This window comes from Prorops nasuta, unplaced genomic scaffold (genome assembly GCF_024137725.1).
Source record: "Prorops nasuta isolate Cenicafe-Biocafe unplaced genomic scaffold, Cenicafe_Pnas_1.2 PNAS00011, whole genome shotgun sequence".
Classification (NCBI taxonomy): Eukaryota; Metazoa; Arthropoda; class Insecta; order Hymenoptera; family Bethylidae; genus Prorops; species Prorops nasuta.
Genome location: NW_027116808.1, coordinates 8,078,974 through 8,098,991, shown reverse-complemented (window position 1 = coordinate 8,098,991; position 20,018 = coordinate 8,078,974). Strand labels below are relative to the sequence as shown.

The 20,018-nt window shown below is 39.9% G+C and overlaps 1 protein-coding gene across 1 annotated transcript; it reads right to left on the bottom strand.

Moving 5' to 3' along the window:
* Positions 1–3,212: 3,212 nt before the first annotated feature.
* On the bottom strand, positions 3,213–8,315 carry LOC136777324 (uncharacterized). Its single transcript, XM_066733492.1, has one exon. The coding sequence runs from the start codon at positions 8,313–8,315 to the stop codon at positions 3,213–3,215; it is 5,103 nt and encodes a 1,700-aa protein (XP_066589589.1).
* Between the last annotated feature and the right edge of the window lie 11,703 nt (positions 8,316–20,018).

Here is a 20,018-nt window from a genome sequence, read left to right as displayed (position 1 = left end):
ATAATCGATTTTCAGGTATCCAGCTATTTATAATCGAATCGAGACGAGTTAGACGATAGGTCCAATGGAGACTTTTGTAGATCACATCATGGTGAATAAAAAAGTTCCTATTGACTCTATGGTTATCTCGTCGCGATTCGAATATACAAAGCTGAATACCTGAATATCGATTATGTTATCAGCTCTGTATAATCGAATCGCGACGAGATAAAAGAAAAATCCAATGGAGACTTCTGTAGATCACATAATGGTGAATAATAAAGTTCCTATTGACTCTGTTGTTATCTCGTCGCGATTAGATTATACATAGCCGATGAGATAATCGATTTTCTGGATCCAGCTATGTATAATCGAATCTTGACGAGTTAGACGATAGATCCAATGGAGACTTTTGTAGATCACATCATGGTGAATAAAATAGTTCCTATTGATTCTATGGTTATCTCGTCGCGATTTGATTATACATAGCTGATGACATAATCGATTTTCAGGTATCCAGCTATTTATAATCGAATCGAGACGAGTTAGACGATAGATCCAATGGAGACTTTTGTAGATCACATCATGGTGAATAAAATAGTTCCTATTGATTCTATGGTTATCTCGTCGCGATTCGATTATACAAAGCTGGATACCTGAAAATCGATTATTTTATCAGCTCTGTATAATCGAATCGCGACGAGATTGCCATAGAGTCAACACGAACTTTTTTATTCACCATTAGGTGATCTACAAAAGTCTCCATTGGATCTATCCTCTATCTCGTCGCGATTCGATTATACATAGCTGATGACATTATCGATTTTCCGGTATGAAGATATATATAATCGAATAGCTACAAGATAGACGACAGATCCAATGAAGACTTTTGTAGATCACATCATGGTGAATAAAAGCGTTCCTATTGACTCTATGTTTACCTTGTCGCGATTCGATTATACATAGCTGATGACATAATCGATTTTCCGGTATCCAGCTATTTATAATCGAATCGAGACGATTTAGACGATAGATCCAATGGAGACTTTTGTAAATCACATCATGTTGAATAAAAAAGTTCCTATTGACTCTATGGTTATCTCGTCGCAATTCGATTATACATAGCTGATGACATAATCGACTTTCAGGTATCCAGCTATGTATAATCGAATCGCGACGAGATAGACGATAGATCCAATGGAAAATTTGTAGATCACATCATGCTGAGTAAAAAAGTTCCTATTGACTCTATGGTTATTTCGTCGCGATTTGATTATACATAGCTGGATACCTGAAAATCGAATATGTCATCAGCTATGTATAATCGAATCGCTAAGAGATAGACGTCAGATCCAATGAAGACTTTTGTAGATTACATCATGGTGAATAAAAACGTTCCTATTGACTCTATGGATATTTTGTCGCGATTCAATTGTACCATGCTGGATACCTGAAAATCGATTATGTCATCAGCTCTGTATAATCGAATTGCGACAAGATAGCTATAGAGTCAACAGGAACTTTTTTATTCACCATTAGGTGATCTACAAAAGTCTCCATTGGATCTATCCTCTATCTCGTCGCGATTCGATTATACATAGCTGATGACATAATCGATTTTCCGGTATCAAAATATGTATAATCGAATCGCAACGAGATAGACGATAGATCCAATGGAGACTTTTGTAGGTCACATCATGTTGAGAAAAAAAGTTCCTATTGACTCTATGGTTATCTCGTCGCAATTCGATTATACCCTGCTGGATACCTGAAATTCGATTATGTCAGTTGCTATGTATAATCGAATCGCGACGAGATAAACGATAGATCCAATGGAGACTTTTGTAGATCACATCATGGTGAATAAAAAAGTTCGTATTGACTCTATGGTTATCTCGTAGCGATTCGATTATACATAGCTGATGACATAATCGACTTTCAGGTATCCAGCTATGTATAATCGAATCGCGACGACATAAACGATAGATCCAATGGAGACTTTTGTAGATCAACATCATAGTGAATAAAAAAGTTCCTATTGACTCTATGGTTATCTCGTCGGGATTCGATTATACATAGCCGATGACATAATCGATTTTCAGGTATCCAGCAATGAATAATCGAATCGAGACGAGATAGTCGATAGAGTCAATGGAGACTTTTGTAGATCACGTCATGGTGAATTAAAAAGTCCCTATTGACTCTATGGTAATGTCATCGCGATTCGATTATACAAAGCTAGATACCTGAAAATCGATTATGTCATCAGCTCTGTATAATCGAATCGCGACGAGATAACCATAGAGTCAATAGGAACTACTTTATTCACCATTAGGTGATCTACAAAAGTCTCCATTGGATCTATCCTGTATCTCGTCGCAATTTTATTATACATAGCTGATGACATAATCTATTTTCAGGTATCCAGCTATGTATAATCGAATCACGATGAGATAAACGATAGATCCATTGGAGACTTCTGTAGATCACATCATGGTGAATAAAAAAGTTCCTATTGACTCTATGTTTATCTCGTCGCGTTTCGATTATACATAGTTGATGACATAATCGATTTTCATGTAACCAGCTATGTATAATCGAATCGAGAGGAGATAGACGATAGATCCAATGGAGACTTTTGTAAATCACATCATGTTGAATAAAAAAGTTCCTATTGACTCTATGGTTATCTCGTCCCAATTCGATTATACAAGGCTGGATACCTGAAAATCGATTATGTCATCAGCTCTGTATAATCGAGTCGCGACGAGATAACAATAGAGTCAATAGGAACTTTTTTATTCACCATTAGGTGATCTACAAAAGTCTCCATTGGATCTATCCTCTATCTCGTCGCGATTTTAATATAAATAGTGTTAATTTGAAAATACTTTGATTGTATTATTGGATGTCTTTCGCTGGATATCTTCTGGTGTAAATGATTACGAAATACGATTTGTGTCGTTGTCTACTTATTTGTCTAGCTTATTCGATAACTGATTAGCGACTGACTCCAGTAAGGCAGAACGTCAGATCGTTACATTGGAGGGGAAACATTTACAATGTCGTAGACTTAGTATCCTTACATTTAAAATATAGTAACGAATAATGTTAACATGCCCCCCTCCATGGGGAGAAAAACTCCCCATCAGGTACAATTAATACATTTATGATAAAATTATGATCAAAATACAATTTGATGCAATTTAAAACCCATGGTTGAAAGAAACAGCTCATCCCTCAGTTGGCCTCTCTTGTAATGGTAAAGGACACAACTTCACCAATGATCTAGTGACAATTCCACTTGCAGTTTTGATAGAAGCCGCTCGGGTTATGCCATCATTGCCTGGGTAGGTCTCAACAACTCTTCCAAGCCTCCATTTAGCAGGAGATAAGTTGTCTTCTTTTAAGAGTACAAGTGTATTAGGCTGTAGTGCAGGAAACGGATACTTCCATTTATTGCGAAATTGTAGCTCTGAGATATATTCTTTACTCCATCGCTTCCAATAATGTTGCTGCATAGATTGAATTCGTTGCCAATTAGAGAGGCGAGAATTGGGTACATGATCTAGTAAAGGATCAACAACTGTCGCAAACGTTCGGCCAATTAAAAAGTGTGCAGGAGTTAAAGGAATAAAATCATTGGGATCTGTTGACAGAGGTGAAAGAGGTCGAGAATTAAGTAAAGACTCTATTTGAGTTAAAAGAGTATAAAATTCCTCGTATGTAAGATTTGCTGTAGAGGCAATTCTCTTCAAATGAAATTTTACCGACTTAACACCAGCTTCCCATAGACCGCCCATATGAGGCGAGTAGGCAGGTATGAAATGCCAATTAATACCAATGGAGCCAGCAGATTCACTTAATTTAACGTTTTCAGTGTTTAAAAATGATCCTAAATCCTTCAACTCATTATGAGCTCCGACAAAAGATGTGCCGTTGTCAGAATGCAGGTTTGCAGGTTTACCTCGCCTTGACACAAATCTTCTCAAAGCAGCAATAAAAGAATCCTTTGACAAATCAGTCACAATCTCCAAATGCAGAGCCTTAGTGCAGAAACATACAAATAATGCTATGTAACATTTTTCGAGTTTGTAACCTCTACCCTTTTTATTTTTGATTAAAAATGGACCAGCGTAATCAACTCCGGTTGAATTGAACGGGTATGATGGAGTGATTCTGGGTTGAGGGAGATTTCCCATTTTAAAAAACAATGCATTGGGCCTTGCCTTAAAACACCTTACGCAATCATGTACAATGCCTCGCACCAAATTTCTGCCACGAAGTGGCCAAAACCTTTGGCGAACTGAATAAAGCAATAGCTGAGGACCGGCATGAAAAGACCTTAGATGCTCGTCAAGTATAACACGCTTGGTCAACTCATGTTTGCTGGGTAATAGTAAAGGGAATTTTTTATCATATGAATAGTGAGAATTAGCTAATCTTCCACCTACTCTTATCATATTCTGATTGTCAATAAATAATGCCAATCGCGACAATTTCCCCTTGATAGGCTGATTCTTCTCCAATGTTCTAAACTCAAGGCTAAAGCACTCCATTTGGACGCATTTTATTAAAAAAAGTAATGATTCGTCTATTTCCAAGGGAGTGATAAAACCTACTTCGGAAGAACTGCGTTTTAATCTGTTGCAAAAACGACAAACATAAGAAAGAATTCTGCAGGACTTGTTAAGGTCGGAAAATCGTTGCAACAAGTTATTACAAATTGGGTTAGAAGTTTGGTGAATTCTTGAGCAATTGGCAATTGTTTTGACTTCTTCTGAAGTTGTAAGAGTCATTATATTTTTTGGCCAATTACAAGTCTCTTCTTGCAAAAAAATAGGGCCGTGCCACCATAAGGAATTGTTTAAAATATCTTGAGGATGAATTCCTCGTGAAAGTACATCGGCGGGGTTCATAGATGTTGGCACGTGACGCCACTCATGCTCGAACGTGAGCTCCTGGATTCGTGATATTCTATTAGCTACGAAAACAGGCAATACATTTGGTTGTAATCTTACCCATGATAAAACGATAGAAGAGTCAGACCAATAAGTTTTTATATAAACCTTGTTATTAAGAGCCTTTGTAACCATTAGCATTAATTCGGATAACAAAAGTGCAGCACAAAGTTCAAGTCTAGGTATTGATTGAGTTTTCAAAGGGGCTACCCTAGACTTAGAACAGAGTAATCTAGTGAGAATTGAATTTTTCTCGTCAATGGAACGCATGTAAATGCAAGCCCCGTAGCCAGTTTTTGAAGCGTCAGCAAAGCCATGCAACTCAACATGGGTATAAGACTTGCACAAGACTGATCGAGGTATAGTTATTGAATTTAAATGTTTTAATTGATCCTTGTATTTGATCCATTCCGCGTGTAAATTAGAAGGCAAAGATTCGTCCCAAGAAAGTTTTTCTTGCCATAACCTTTGCATGAATATTTTTGCCAATATTGTAACCGGTCCGAGCAAGCCCAGCAGGTCGAATATTTGGGAAATTTCTGACAAAACCTTTCTTTTAGTAACTCCTTCCCTCTTGGACGTTTGAACTGTGTAACCTATTATATCGGAGCGCGTATTCCACTTTAGCCCTAACGTTTTAGCTGAATTTTGAATGGATGAAAATGTATGTTCTTCAGTTTCCTCAACGTTAGTTACATTCTTAATTATGTTGCGTTCATTGGACATCCATTTCCGTAATTGGAAACATCCTCGTTTTAGAACCTTGGATATGTTGGATGCATTAAAAATTGCTTCTTCAACAGTGTCAGCGCCTGTGAGCAAGTCATCCACGTAAAAATCATTTAAAATGATCTTAGAAATGATTGGGAGCTCATCCTGACATTCATAACCCAACTGAAACAAAGCTCTCACGGCCAGGAAAGAGGCTGAAGCTGTGCCATAAGTAACTGTGTTTAAGTTGAATGTTTTTATAGGTTCCTTTGAATTTGATCTCCATAGGATGCGTTGTAAAGCGCGTTGTTGAGGGGAAATCAAGACTTGCCTGTACATTTTTTCTACATCAGCAGAGATTATGTACAGGTGTTTTCTGAATCTGATTAAGATATCGAAAAGTGGAGCTTGAAGATTTGGACCAACCATTTGGATATCGTTGAGAGATACGCCAGATGAAGTAGGAGCCGAACCATCAAAAACAACGCGAATTTTACCAGACTTAAAAACGCAATGGTGCGGGAGGTAATAAGAAGGCTGACAACTTATGTCATTTGATAGGCTCATTTGACCGAGACGTTCGTATTCAGCTAAGAACTCTGAATAATTCCTATTTAATTCAGGTTGGCGATCCAGCCTTTTCTCGAGATTTAGTAAACGTAGCTCAGCCAATTCACGTGAATTTCCAAGTTTATTGGTATTGTCCCTCAAAGGAATATTTACTAAGAATCTACCATCTTTATCTCGACTGAATGTATCAACAAATATTTTTTCGCATTCCTTTTCTTCAAAGGACAGAGGTTTGTGATCAGGAAGGTTTTCTATTCTCCAAAAATTTTCAATTTTATCATTTAGCGAGAGGTTACAAACTGGGTGGGATGGAATCGTACTAGTGGCCACAGCTGACATGGGTCCACCTACTATCCATCCAAGTTTTGTTTTTTGCAACACGAGTCCCTGCTGGTTTAATACAATTTGACCTATGCACAATAGACGCCAGAACCATTCAGCACCCAATAAAATATCAACCCTGCCAGGAATGTTGAAAGAAGGGTCTGCTAATTTCAAATTCAATGGTATCTCCTTCCCATGCAAATTGATTGGTTCGTGAGGAAGTCTTTCAATTATTTTTGGGGCAATGAGGCAAGTCAATTTCGTCTCGAAAGAGTTATGGTGAGTAGATAAATGAACAATACATTTATTTTTTATGATGAATTCCGATCCATCATTCAAGGTCTCTATAGGTACGTTTACAGGAGTTTTGTGTAATTGTAATTTATTACTCACGTATTCAGAAACAAAATTGGACTGAGAGCATGAATGTAAAACTAGTCGAGCCTGAACAGTAAGGCCGGTAGGGCCTTGAAGTAAAACCATAGCTGTGGCTAATACATTCCGAGATGCTGTGCCATTAGAGCATAGAGATACGGCGGGAGCATTGTTCGCATCATCAAAATGAATCAGCGTATTGTGCTTTCTATTGCATTTCCTGCAAGGACCGCCCTTACAGTTTGACATTAGGTGCCCTTTTCTCAGGCAATTTAAACAAGCATTAAGTTCCTTTAATTTTTTCGCACGTTCTTGAGGAGTGAGGGATAAAAATGTTGTGCAATTTTGGAGATAATGTTCTTGTTTGCAGAGTATGCAAGATTTTGCCTTTTCTGTGGTTAAAAATGACTTAATTTTCGTTTGCCTTTTTTCGGTCGGAGGTTCTAGTCTGTTTGAAAATTCTAAAGTGCGTAAAAACTCCGCGCGAGAAATGAGGAATGATGTGAAATGGTTCAGTTTAGGAGTGTCTAGTCTAGCTTTTTCCTGCTCCCAGCTACGGGCTGTTGTGGAGTCAAGTTTGGCTGACATAACGTAAATAAGGATTGAGTCCCAAGACTGTGTTGGTTCTCCTAGCGAGGTCAAAGCATGTACATGTTTGGTCAAGGTGTCCAACACCTGACGAATTTCGTCAGCCGATTCACGTTTCATGGGTTTAAGCGAAAATATGGATTTTATGTGATTATGTACGAGTAATTTTTTGGAATTGTATCGATTGCACAAGGTGTTCCAGGCACACTGGTAATTTAATTCAGAGAATTCTAAGGACTTAATTGATTCACATACATTGGCGCTCAAAGAAGCTTTCAAGTAATGAAACTTTTGTATGTCATTTATATATTGATTATTATGGATAAGAGATTGATAAGTGTCTCTGAAACCTAGCCATTCGGACAATTCGCCATTAAATTTTGGTAACTCAATAGTCGGTAGTTTAACGTTAGGCGTATGTAGTGATGCCGCGTTAACCGGCTCTGCTACTGGAAGAGATTGATCATGACCGCTGGAAGGATTGCTTAAATTTTGTTGTGTTTGCAAACCTTGATTTAATAATTGTTTGGCTAATTGCACAATTTCAAAGTATTGTGATTCAAACGTTTCGCGATATTGAACAGTTTCACTGAGGTCATCTGAAAGTGAATCTATTGACTCTTGTATAGCGTCAAATTGGTCTAGAGTTTCTTTTGCTCTAACGAGCCTCAATTCTACTTCTTGTCGAAGTTCGTCATTTAATTTCTCATTTAAATTGGAAAGAGACGCTGATGTATTCGATATAAAATTTTTGAAGACCGTTAACTTTGCTTTTAGGCAACCGCGCTTTTTGTTTAAAGCTTCCATTTGAATATGTTGCGTAAATAGAGTCAAGGAAGGAGATAGGAATTAGAGGATGCCCACTTAACTTGGCAATGTTTGGCGAAGATCTCCTTTGGTTCGATTCTTCCTTGATGGCTTCAAATTGTAGCTTGTTTCCTTGATTGATTGTTCTACCACAGCATTTATTTTGAAGAAAATAGCTTTGTTAGTTGCTCACAGTAAGACTTCCGGCTCGAAGGACCATGTTAATTTGAAAATACTTTGATTGTATTATTGGATGTCTTTCGCTGGATTTCTTCTGGTGTAAATGATTACGAAATACGATTTGGGTCGTTGTCTATTTATTTGTCTAGCTTATTCGTTAGCTGATTAGCGACTGACTCCAGTAAGGCAGAGCGTCAGATCGTTACATTGGAGGGGAAACATTTACAATGGCGTAGACTTAGTATCCTTACATTTAAAATATAGTAACGAATAATGTTAACAAATAGCTGATGACATAATCGATTTTCATGTAACCAGCTATGTATAATCGAATCGAGAGGAGATAGACGATAGATCCTATGGAGACTTTGTAGATCACATCATGGTGAATAAAAAAGTTCCTATTGACTCTATGTTTATCTCGTCGCATTTCGATTATACATAGCTGATGACATAATCGACTTTCAGGTATCCTGCTATGTATAATCGAATCGAGACGAGATAAACGATAGATCCAATGGTAAATTTGTAGATCACATCATGGTGAGTAAAAAAGTTCCTATTGACTCTATGGTTATTTCGTCGCGATTTGATTATACATAGCTGGATACCTGAAAATCGAATATGTCATCAGCTATGTATAATCGAATCGCTATGAGATAGACGACAGATCCAATGAAGACTTTTGTAGATCACATCATGGTGAATAAAAATGTTCCTATTGACTCTATGGATATTTTGTCGCGATACACTTGTACCATACTGGATACCTGAAAATCGATTATGTCATCAGCTCTGTATAATCGAATCGCGACAAGATAGCCATAGAGTCAATAGGAACTTTTTTATTCACCATTAGGTGATCTACAAAAGTCTCCATTGGATCTATCCTCTATCTCGTCGCAATTCGTTTATACCCTGCTGGATACCTGAAATTCGATTATGTCAGCAGCTATGTATAATCGAATCGCGACGAGATAAACGATAGATCTAATGGAGACTTTTGTAGGTCACATCATGGTGAATAAAAAAGTTCCTATTGACTCTATGGTTATCTCGTCGGGATTCGATTATACATAGCCGATGACATAATCGATTTTCAGGTATCCAGCAATGAATAATCGAATCGAGACGAGATAGTCGATAGAGTCAATGGAGACTTTTGTAGAACACGTCATGGTGAATAAAAAAGTCCCTATTGACTCTATGGTTATCTCATCGCGATTCGATTATACAAAGCTGGATACCTGAAAATCGATTATGTCATCAGCTCTGTGTAATCGAATCGCGACGAGATAACCATAGAGTCAATAGGAACTTTTTTATTCACCATTAGGTGATCTACAAAAGTCTCCATTGGATCTATCCTGTATTTCGTCGCGATTTTATTATACATAGCTGATGACATAATCGATTTTCAGGTATCCAGCTATGTATAATCGAATCGCGACGAGATAGACGATAGATCCAATGCAGACTTTGTAGATCACATCATGGTGAATAAAAAAGTTCCTATTGACTCTATGTTTATCTCGTCGCGTTTCGATTATACATAGCTGATGACATAATCGACTTTCAGGTATCCAGCTATGTATAATCGAATCGAGACGAGATAAACGATAGATCCAATGGAAAATTTGTAGATCACATCATGCTGAGTAAAAAAGTTCCTATTGACTCTATGGTTATTTCGTCGCGATTTGATTATACATAGCTGGATACCTGAAAATCGAATATGTCATCAGCTATGTATAATCGAATCGCTAAGAGATAGACGACAGATCCAATGAAGACTTTTGTAGATCACATCATGGTGAATAAAAACGTTCCTATTGACTCTATGGATATTTTGTCGCGATACACTTGTACCATGCTGGATACCTGAAAATCGATTATGTCATCAGCTCTGTATAATCGAATCGCGACAAGATAGCCATAGAGTCAACAGGAACTTTTTTATTCACCATTAGGTGATCTACAAAAGTCTCCATTGGATCTATCCTCTATCTCGTCGCGATTCGATTATACATAGCTGATGACATAATCGATTTTCCGGTATCAAAATATGTATAATCGAATCGCAACGAGATAGACGATAGATCCAATGGAGACTTTTGTAGGTCACATCATGGTGAATAAAAAAGTTCGTATTGACTCTATGGTTAGCTCGTCGCGATTCGATTATACATAGCTGATGACATAATCGACTTTCAGGTATCCAGCTATGTATAATCGAATCGCGACGAGATAGTCGATAGATTCAATGGAGACTTTTGTAGATCACGTAATGGTGAATAAAAAAGTCCCTATTGACTCTATGGTTATCTCATCGCGATTCGATTATACAAAGCTGGATACCTGAAAATCGATTATGTCATCAGCTCTGTATAATCAAATCGCGACGAGATAACCATAGAGTCAATAGGAACTTTTTTATTCACCATTAGGTGATCTACAAAAGTCTCCATTGGATCTATCCTGTATCTCGTCGCGATTTTATTATACATAGCTGATGACATAATCGATTTTCAGGTATCCAGCTATGTATAATCGAATCGCGATGAGATAAACGATAGATCCATTGGAGACTACTGTAGATCACATCATGGTGAATAAAAAAGTTCCTATTGATTCTATGGTTATCTCGTCGCGATTCGATTATACAAAGCTGGATGCCTGAAAATCGATTATTTTATCAACTCTGTATGATCGAATCGCGACGAGATAGTCATAGAGTCAACAGGAACTTTTTTATTCACCATTAGGTGATCTACAAAAGTCTCCATTGGATCTATCCTCTATCTCGTCGCGATTCGATTATACATAGCTGATGACATTATCGATTTTCCGGTATCAAGATATGTATAATCGAATAGCTACAAGATAGACGACAGATCCAATGAAGACTTTTGTAGATCACATCATGGTGAATAAAAATGTTCCTATTGACTCTATGGATACCTTGTCGCGATTCGATTATACATAGCTGGATACCTGTAAATCGATTATGTCATCAGCTACGTATAATCGAATCGCGACGAGATAGACGATAGATCCAATGGAGACTTTTGTAGATCACATCATGGTGAATAAAAACGTTCCTATTGACTCTATGGATATTTTGTCGCGATTAAATTGTACCATGCTGGATACCTGAAAATCGATTATGTCATCAGCTCTGTATAATCGAATCGCGACAAGATAGCCATAGAGTCAACAGGAACTTTTTTATTCACCATTAGGTGATCTACAAAAGTCTCCATTGGATCTATCCTCTATCTCGTCGCAATTCGTTTATACCCTGCTGGATACCTGAAATTCGATTATGTCAGCAGCTATGTATAATCGAATCGCGACGAGATAAACGATAGATGTAATGGAGACTTTAGTAGATCACATCATGGTGAATAAAAAAATTCCTATTGACTCTATGGTTATCTCGTCGCGATTCGATTATACAAAGCTGGATACCTGTAAATCGATTATGTCATCAGCTACGTATAATCGAATCGCGACGAGATAGACGATAGATCCAATGGAGACTTTTGTAGATTACATCATGGGAATAAAAACGTTCCTAATGACTCTACCCACACAGCATTCAGAAATCTCAAAGTCGTCCATATGACGTCTTGGTCTCTGATTGGACGTCTTCTGTTTGGACGAAAAGAAGCATAGGCGGCGTCCACAAGACTTCTTATGTCTCGGTTCTCTCTGTCTTGTGGATGTCTCTATAAAGGCATGATTGATGTCAGAAAAAAGACGTCCGTAGGACGACCATTTTATGCTCTAATTAAGAATGGAAAAAATTGAAATTTATGTCTTCAATAAGACTTCAGTAAGACGTCAATGTTTATTTCAGAAACATGATCAGATATAAGACGTCTTGGAGACTTGAATAATTGTCTGCGATAAGACTATTTGAAGACGTTCTTTATTTTCTTATTTAAGACATCTGTAAGACGTCAGGCGCAAGATTTTTATTTCTTTTTTTTTTCTAGCGCGAGAAATTTGAAATTAGTACAACGTACGTTTCGATTTTGTTCATACTGAGCACTATTAAACTTTGAATCAAAATGCAATATATGGTATTTGTTTACACAATTGTTACATATATGTTCTCTATATCCGCCGTAAGTCCAGCTAGAACGAGATTTATATTGTAACATTGTGTAAACTTGCATGCACTGCATTTTGATGAAAAGAGTTGTGAAGTACTTCTGCACGAACAAAATCCATTTCCTTAAAAGATAAAATAACACAGTTAACAAGATCAGTTTGATTTTCAATATAAATATAATTAACACGAATAATATATTTAACCGTTTAACAATTTAACAAAATAAGAATATATAATAATAAATTAACAAATTAACAATTTAACAAAAATAAATATAAAAATTTAATATAAAAAGGTAACAATTATTGTGCGATTCTATTCCGCTTTTTTAGTGCGTATCGCACTTTATCGCCCGCGTGCCGCAACCATTGCTTGACGACTTCTTGCACGTCAGACTCCGTGCAGCTTCCGGCTTCCATTACACACTCTGGAACAAATATTAATATTCTTTATAGAGAAATTGTTCCTCTCATAAACGAACATGTATAGCATTTAATTCGAAAAGACGTCCATAAAAATTCAAGGCCATATTTTCGAACTGAATACAGTGAGAGCTACAAATGCCTAAAATATCCATTTTTTATTTTAAATGTATTATAGAGTAATATAAATATATGTCGAAGAAGAACGAGCAGGAGGAAGTACGTCGAATTGAATGTTTACGCGGAGGCTGGGTGTTTATTCTTTTCAAAAGGCAGTGATATTTCAAATTCTAATGTCTTCTATTTAACTACTTTTGGTCATAGTTGCTAGTACCAATTGCAAAGCTAGATGGCGCATCTCTTTCTCGCTAGCAACATTCGTAAGATGTGTTCCAATATATAGTCGATGGGACCATTTGTATGATACCTTTGTTCGAGGCAGTAACAAAGGATCAACAAGACGGAGCAGTTATAGAGTGCATTCGGTTGACACTCAGCGGTCTCAGTTGCTAAATAAAATATGCATTTGATTGACCCACTTCAATTGATCAGCCAATCGTCTATACTTCCTCTTTAAGTATATGTAGTATAATAAATATTATTCAGAAAAGAATGTATACCAATAATAGTTTTAATTATTAAATAGGACGAGAATTTTATCGTCTTCTTTTGGCCGGTCCATGAATAACGAATGGCTGCTTCATCCGTCATCACAATTTTTAAAATATTTCGCGTGAAATTCTCTGGATCCACGCCCCCTATTGATCGAATTTTTGCTCTCTGAAAGTATATATATTATATTAATCATATTTGTAGATATATATATTATAATCGAAGTGTATATATTGTGACGTCGTATTTACGGCCTGGCCTTACGAGTGCGTTCACTAAGGTTATTGCCTGAGGAGAATTTTGTATCGTCACTCTTTTAGGGCCTTGGTTTGCCAGGGGATGGGCAGTGACCAAAATCGACGCACAATGCACGCGGAAGGAATCAAAGGCCTGTAAGTCATAAATGAATAGACTCGACTTTTGGTAACAATGTAAAGCTTTCGTTTATTAGACTATCTCTCTGGCAAGCTCATTTATAATAATATTCACTAGGGCATTCCCTTCAGTGATGGTCTACTTAATTTGACTAATTATAAGAATTGTTTGGGCGCCAGCTTGCCGTTTAAGCGAACGTTCCCTTCCGTGGCTGTCCGGCCTGAGATCTTTTACAGGGAGTGGTGCCAGACACTCTTTACAGTTTATCTAGATATAGGAAAATTAATAATCATGCGAAAGACTACGATTTACGCCGAACGTCCCCAGTATTCGAGGCGAAGAAAAGCGGAAACGGATTTAATTCAATCATATCCTCTACACTAACGCGGTTCGAGGAAAAGATGAGGTCAAAATAATAATGGGCTTGGCTCCTCTCGCAAGAAGCCAAGTTACCTGCTACTATGAATAATCGTGCGGGACTAGGAGCACATGCGAGGTTCTATTGGTTAGGTCGTCCTTCCATGCTACGTGCAGGTTTCCTCTCAGTGTCCTCACTGTATTCTTCCTTATGCGCTACTCAATACTGCCACAAACGGCACTAATTCACACAACTAATACCCGCAACAATTCGTAGCCCCTGGGATGCCCTTAGGGAATTCCCTTACCTCGTACGGTAGAGGTGATATTTCCTCTAGGATATCGAAAGATAAAAATGTTTAAGAAAACGTTATGACGACTGTGTCAATGAGCTCCCCAATCTCGTGTGTTAGGCAACGACGGCACGCGACGCGAGAGGACCGGCGCATGCGCGTATCGATCTCGCCTTCGATCCGTGATTTAAATCAATCAACATGATGATCGCGGAAACAGGCAGATGGCGCCGCCTCCCCCCTTTCCACAACCATTAAAAGCGCGAGCGACAGTCTTACAAGGGACGAGTTTACACTTCGTCACACTCCCCCTCCCCTAAGCGGAACCAGGTTCCTTCAAGGATCGACCTAGGTGAAGAAAGAGGGGACACACGAAGGAGGGAAAGAAAGGAGATAAGATACGTAAAGACTTATTTAATGAATCCCTTAGAAGGAAGAACGAATGAACACCACAATGTTAGAGTTAGGTAGTCACACACAAAAAGAAGATAACAAACAAAAAAAAAGGCGGGTGGTTCAACGTCTGGGGCCCTGGTGTGCCAACTGACGGTGGCGCTCCCACCACTCGCGGCGTTGTGCCCTTTCTGCCGGGCTCCGGATACGTTCAAAGGCCCAGCGGCCCGGGGTGGGCAAGGCGTCTGTCCATCCTAGTTCGGCGGGGCGCGGTGGTGGTGGTAGGCCCTTATTAGCCCAGTATTTTGGGCTGCACCTCAGGCATGTCTGCACCGTCTCAAATGCCCATCCACATCCGGTGCAAAAGGCGAACCAGTCGTCCTCTGGGCAGTCCGGCCACAGGTGTCCGGGAAGGCGGCACTTCCAGCAACGGTCCTTTCTGCAGGGCCCCCGCATCCACCAGGATGTCAGGGGTTTCGGCCTGGACGGGGGTTCCAGGACCTTTGACGCAGAGAGGGATTCCCCTAAGTGTAGGGAGTTCCCTTTTTGGCAGGCGCCCAAGTGGCACGTAGCTAACGAGGCCAACTCGGGGACCCAAGATTCCGCTCCCTGTCTGTCCTCGGTCTTACGGGCCTTCGAGCTCCAAGTGGACATCAAGGGAGGATCGTGAACTTCATCCTCCTGAGCAGTGTAGAAGGAGGCTCCGTCGTCGTCCGAGTCTCCGGTAGCTGCTCTCCAGTCGGACCAGCTCCGCATGGATAGTGGAGCATCCCTTTTTAAGAAATCGGCGGGTCGGACTAGCAAGGTGCCTCGGCAGGGGCTCCCTTCGTCGGCTAGTAGTTCCATCTGGAGCTTTGGAGAATGTGCGGAGCGACTTTCTGTGGCGAACTTTTGCGTCTCCTTCAATACTACGTTGACTGAGGTGAGAGAAACAAAAGAAAAGAAAAAGAAAAAAAAAAGAAAAGGTTATTGATTTGCAGGGAGCTATACTCCTTATTTTATCACTCGTTTCCTAAGCCCGGACCCACTACGGTACCGTTACACTCGAGGAGGGTGAATACAGGACTATAATTCCCAAATCTCCTGGTGGAATGGCAAAAAGGAAGGACGAGGATATTGAGGGAGTAGTCTGAGGGCAACTGCCCTGAAGTGCTAATGCAACTTCGACAAGAACAAAAAGAATAGAAATTGCTAATACTACGAGATAGTAAAGTGATATATGATGAACGAAGACAAAATAATAATAACTAATTACTACTGAGGGAAATCATTTAAATGCAATATACTACACAGTGGTATTTCCATATGCATACTTATGACTCCCTATAAAGTAAAATCAATATAATAAAGAAAGATACTTAGTTGCTATAAACGGGTTCGGAGACGTCCGGACCACGTTTTTTGTAAATCATCATTCTTGCTAGGAGGTTCGGGTGAGCTAGAGGGTTGTGTCGGTGAGACAACTTCTTCCGGAGGCTTAGTAGCTTTTTGCTCAGGGTGTTCCCTTGTCGATGTATTAATCATTGGCGCTTCAGTGTGCAACTCATTCGAATCGTCCTGAATCTCTGGATAGACCGCCACGAAAGGTTTCAGATCCGAGATATGCACTTGAGGGCTACGACGTGAGTCTGGGTCGATCAGTTCATAAATTACTGGAGAAATTACGCGAGCAATTGCATATGGCCCTGAAAATCTTGGAGCTAATTTAGCTGCAAAGTTATCTGTTGCAGAGGATAGCGTATGGCTTCGTCTCCAAACGAGGTCTCCGGATTTGAACGTTAGGTCTCTTCTACCCTTATTATAGTAAGCAGCTTGGCGTACACTTGCCTTTTCCATTTGTCGCTTTACAATATCATGAAGGTGTCGCATACGCTGTAATCGCTCTGCCCATGCGGTGGTCTCCGTTAGTTGTATATCTCCTGGGCTTGTTTCGCGGGTCTGCGGGTCTCTAATACACTCGATTTCTCTTCCGAAATTTAAAAAGGCCGGAGTTACACCAGCAGACGCATGGAAGGAACTATTGATAGCAAAGCGGTATTCAGCTAGGTGAGTGTCCCACTCACGATGGTCTTGCCCTAAGAACGCTGTGATCATACCTTTTACTACACGATTTACCCGCTCGACCGGGTTAGCCTGGGGGTGATATGGAGCTATCATAAAATGGCGGATACCATGCCGGTCAGTGAATTTTCGCACGTGTTGGTTGGCGAATTCGGTACCATTGTCTGAAAGTAGTACCCTGGGTGCTCCCCATCGGTAGATGACCAAATCTTCAAACGCAGAAAGTATAGTTTGAGCTTGGGCTTTACGCAACGCTTTTATCTCAACCCATCGAGTGAAGTTGTCTAGGAAGACTACGATATAACGGTTTTGAGATTTGCTAGGGGGTAGTGGTCCCATGATGTCTACTGATACTACTGTCCAAGGGCCCTCTGCTACTCGTGGCGTCATCAGTCCTGGTGGTGGAGCTTGGCTGACTTTGGTCCGTTGGCAAACATTGCAGGCTCGAACGAATTTGCTTACATCTTTATGTAGTCCTGGCCAATAATAATGGAGATTCAGACGGTGAATGGTCTTCGTAGTTCCCAGGTGTCCAGCGGAAGGTTCTTCGTGTGCTGCAGCAATGACTTTGGATCTTTCTTCTCTCGGCAAAACTAGTTTCCAGGCGTTCAGGTCACTTCCTAAGGTCTCATGCCTCTTTGTCGGTTTATGGCAATACATGCGGTCATTTTCTATCTTCCAAGTAGGGAATGATTTAGGAGATTGTTTTATCTGAGTGGTTCTTCGTTGATACCATTTGTCTTGGGTCTCGACAATTGCGGCTAATTCGTCTTCCTTTGGCGCATAGTGATCGTTTTCGAAGGCTCTGGAGAGGGCATCTGGAACGTGGTGCATAGCTCCCTTTCGATGAACTACGGTGTAATCGTAGGCTTGTAGAGCCAGAGCCCATCGAGCTAGACGTCCTGTAGGATCTTTTAGATGATATAGCCACTTAAGACTGCTATGATCGGTTACCACGGTAAAGGGATATCCCTCCAGGTATGGCCTAAGCTTTTTAATAGCCCAGACGACCGCTAAGCATTCTTTCTCTGTTACAGTGTATTTACACTCTGCTGAAGTTAAGACGCGATTGATGAAGACAATTGGATGTTCTTCCTCGTCGATCTTCTGGACAAGTACTGCGCCTATGGCGTAATCACTGGCATCGGTTTGTAGATAGAAATGGTTTGAAAAGTCTGGTCGGGCTAGAACTGGGGCTATGCACAGGGATTGCTTCAGGTTGTCAAAAGCTCGTTGTTGGTCCTCTTCCCAGTGCCAGGATACATTTTTCTTCAGTAATTTGACTAAGGGTATCTTTTCCTCGGATAAATGCGGCAAGAATTTTGCATACCACCCTATCATTCCAAGAAACCTACGCAACTGTTTTAATGAGGTAGGTGGAGGGTAATCTAGTATGGGCCTTACTTTGTCAGGATCCGGTATTAGACCGCCTTGATTCACCAAATATCCTAAGAAGCGAACTTCCGCACAGCATAATTGACTCTTCTCCCAGTTGATTTCTAGGTTAGCCTTTTCAATGATTTGAATGACTCGCTCTAGCCAGGTCAGATGATCCTTAAAAGTGGTAGTGACGATGATGATGTCATCAAGATAAGCGAACACGTTAGGTTCTAATTCTGGACCGATTAAGCGATCTATAAGTCGTTGGAATGTAGCGGGTGCGTTGGTCAACCCGTATGGCATTCTGGTAAAGTGAAATAGGCCTTTCCCTGGTACGATAAATGCAGTGATTTCTTTGCTGGACTCCTCCAAGGCTACCTGAAAGTATGCTTGACTTAGGTCCAACGTGGAGATGTACTTAGCCAATCGTAACTTGTCCAAAATGGCCTCGATATGAGGAAGTGGGTAAGCATCCTTCTTCATAACAGAGTTGACCTCTCGATAGTCAATACAAAAGCGATACTTTCCGTTGGGTTTAGGGACGATCACTGGACAACTGGCCCACGAGCTAGAGGATCGCTCGATGATTTCACTGGCTAACATCTTATCTACTTCAGCATGCGCTATTTCATAGATCTTAGGGGATATCCTCCTAGAGCGTTGTCTAATAGGTGTATTTCCCTGGACATCAATTCGGTGTTTTACCAAGGGCGTTATTCCTGGTTTATCGGATACTGGTTTGGCGTGTTTCTTCTTGAATTCTTCCAGAATAATCTCCTGTGTCCTATCCAATTCAACAAGGGCTGCACAATCAGTGGTATTCCTCGCTGTGGCTTTGATTAGACTCTTCGGGAAGGTGTGCCAATTTCCTCCTTCAGTCTTCCAGATTCCTTGACGCAAGTTAATTATAATTCCAAAAGCTTTTACAAAATCTATACCTAAAACGCAGTTATAATCTAGTGTGGGAGCAGCCCGAACGGATAGGATTCGTTTCTCGCCTTCAATGGAAAATTCCAAAAGCGCGTCTCCCGCCGTTGCACATTGGCTCCCATCACCTAAACGTAATTTACCTGCTTTGGAGAAATCTAAAAAATCTTTAACTAAATAAATAATACTACTACCGATATATGTGCGTGCGGCGCCAGTATCTAAAAGAGCCCTAAACTTTTCGGGACCTATTGTGACCCATAAGTAAGGCCTTTCGTCCTCGACGCTTGGTTTACGGATATCTTTCCGGATCGGTAACACGGTGGCTATTACCGCTATTCTTTCCATGTTGTTCCCTTTGGATCCTCGCGTTATAAGTGGAATCCTGCTCACATCATTCTTACTCCATACATTTTCTAAATTATTGATGGTTACATCGAAGTGTTTGAGGAAATCCATTCCTAAAATACAATCCAGGGCAAGGGTAGGGATTACACTAAAGGGAAAGTCCGCGGATTTATTACCTACTCGTATTCGAAAGATTATGTCCGTGGAGATGGCGCAAATTTGGCCATCGCCTACC

Coding starts and splice junctions, on each gene's coding strand:
- LOC136777324 (XM_066733492.1), bottom strand. CDS start 8,315: ATGGAAGCTTTAAACAAAAAGCGCGGTTGCCTAAAAGCAAAGTTAACG.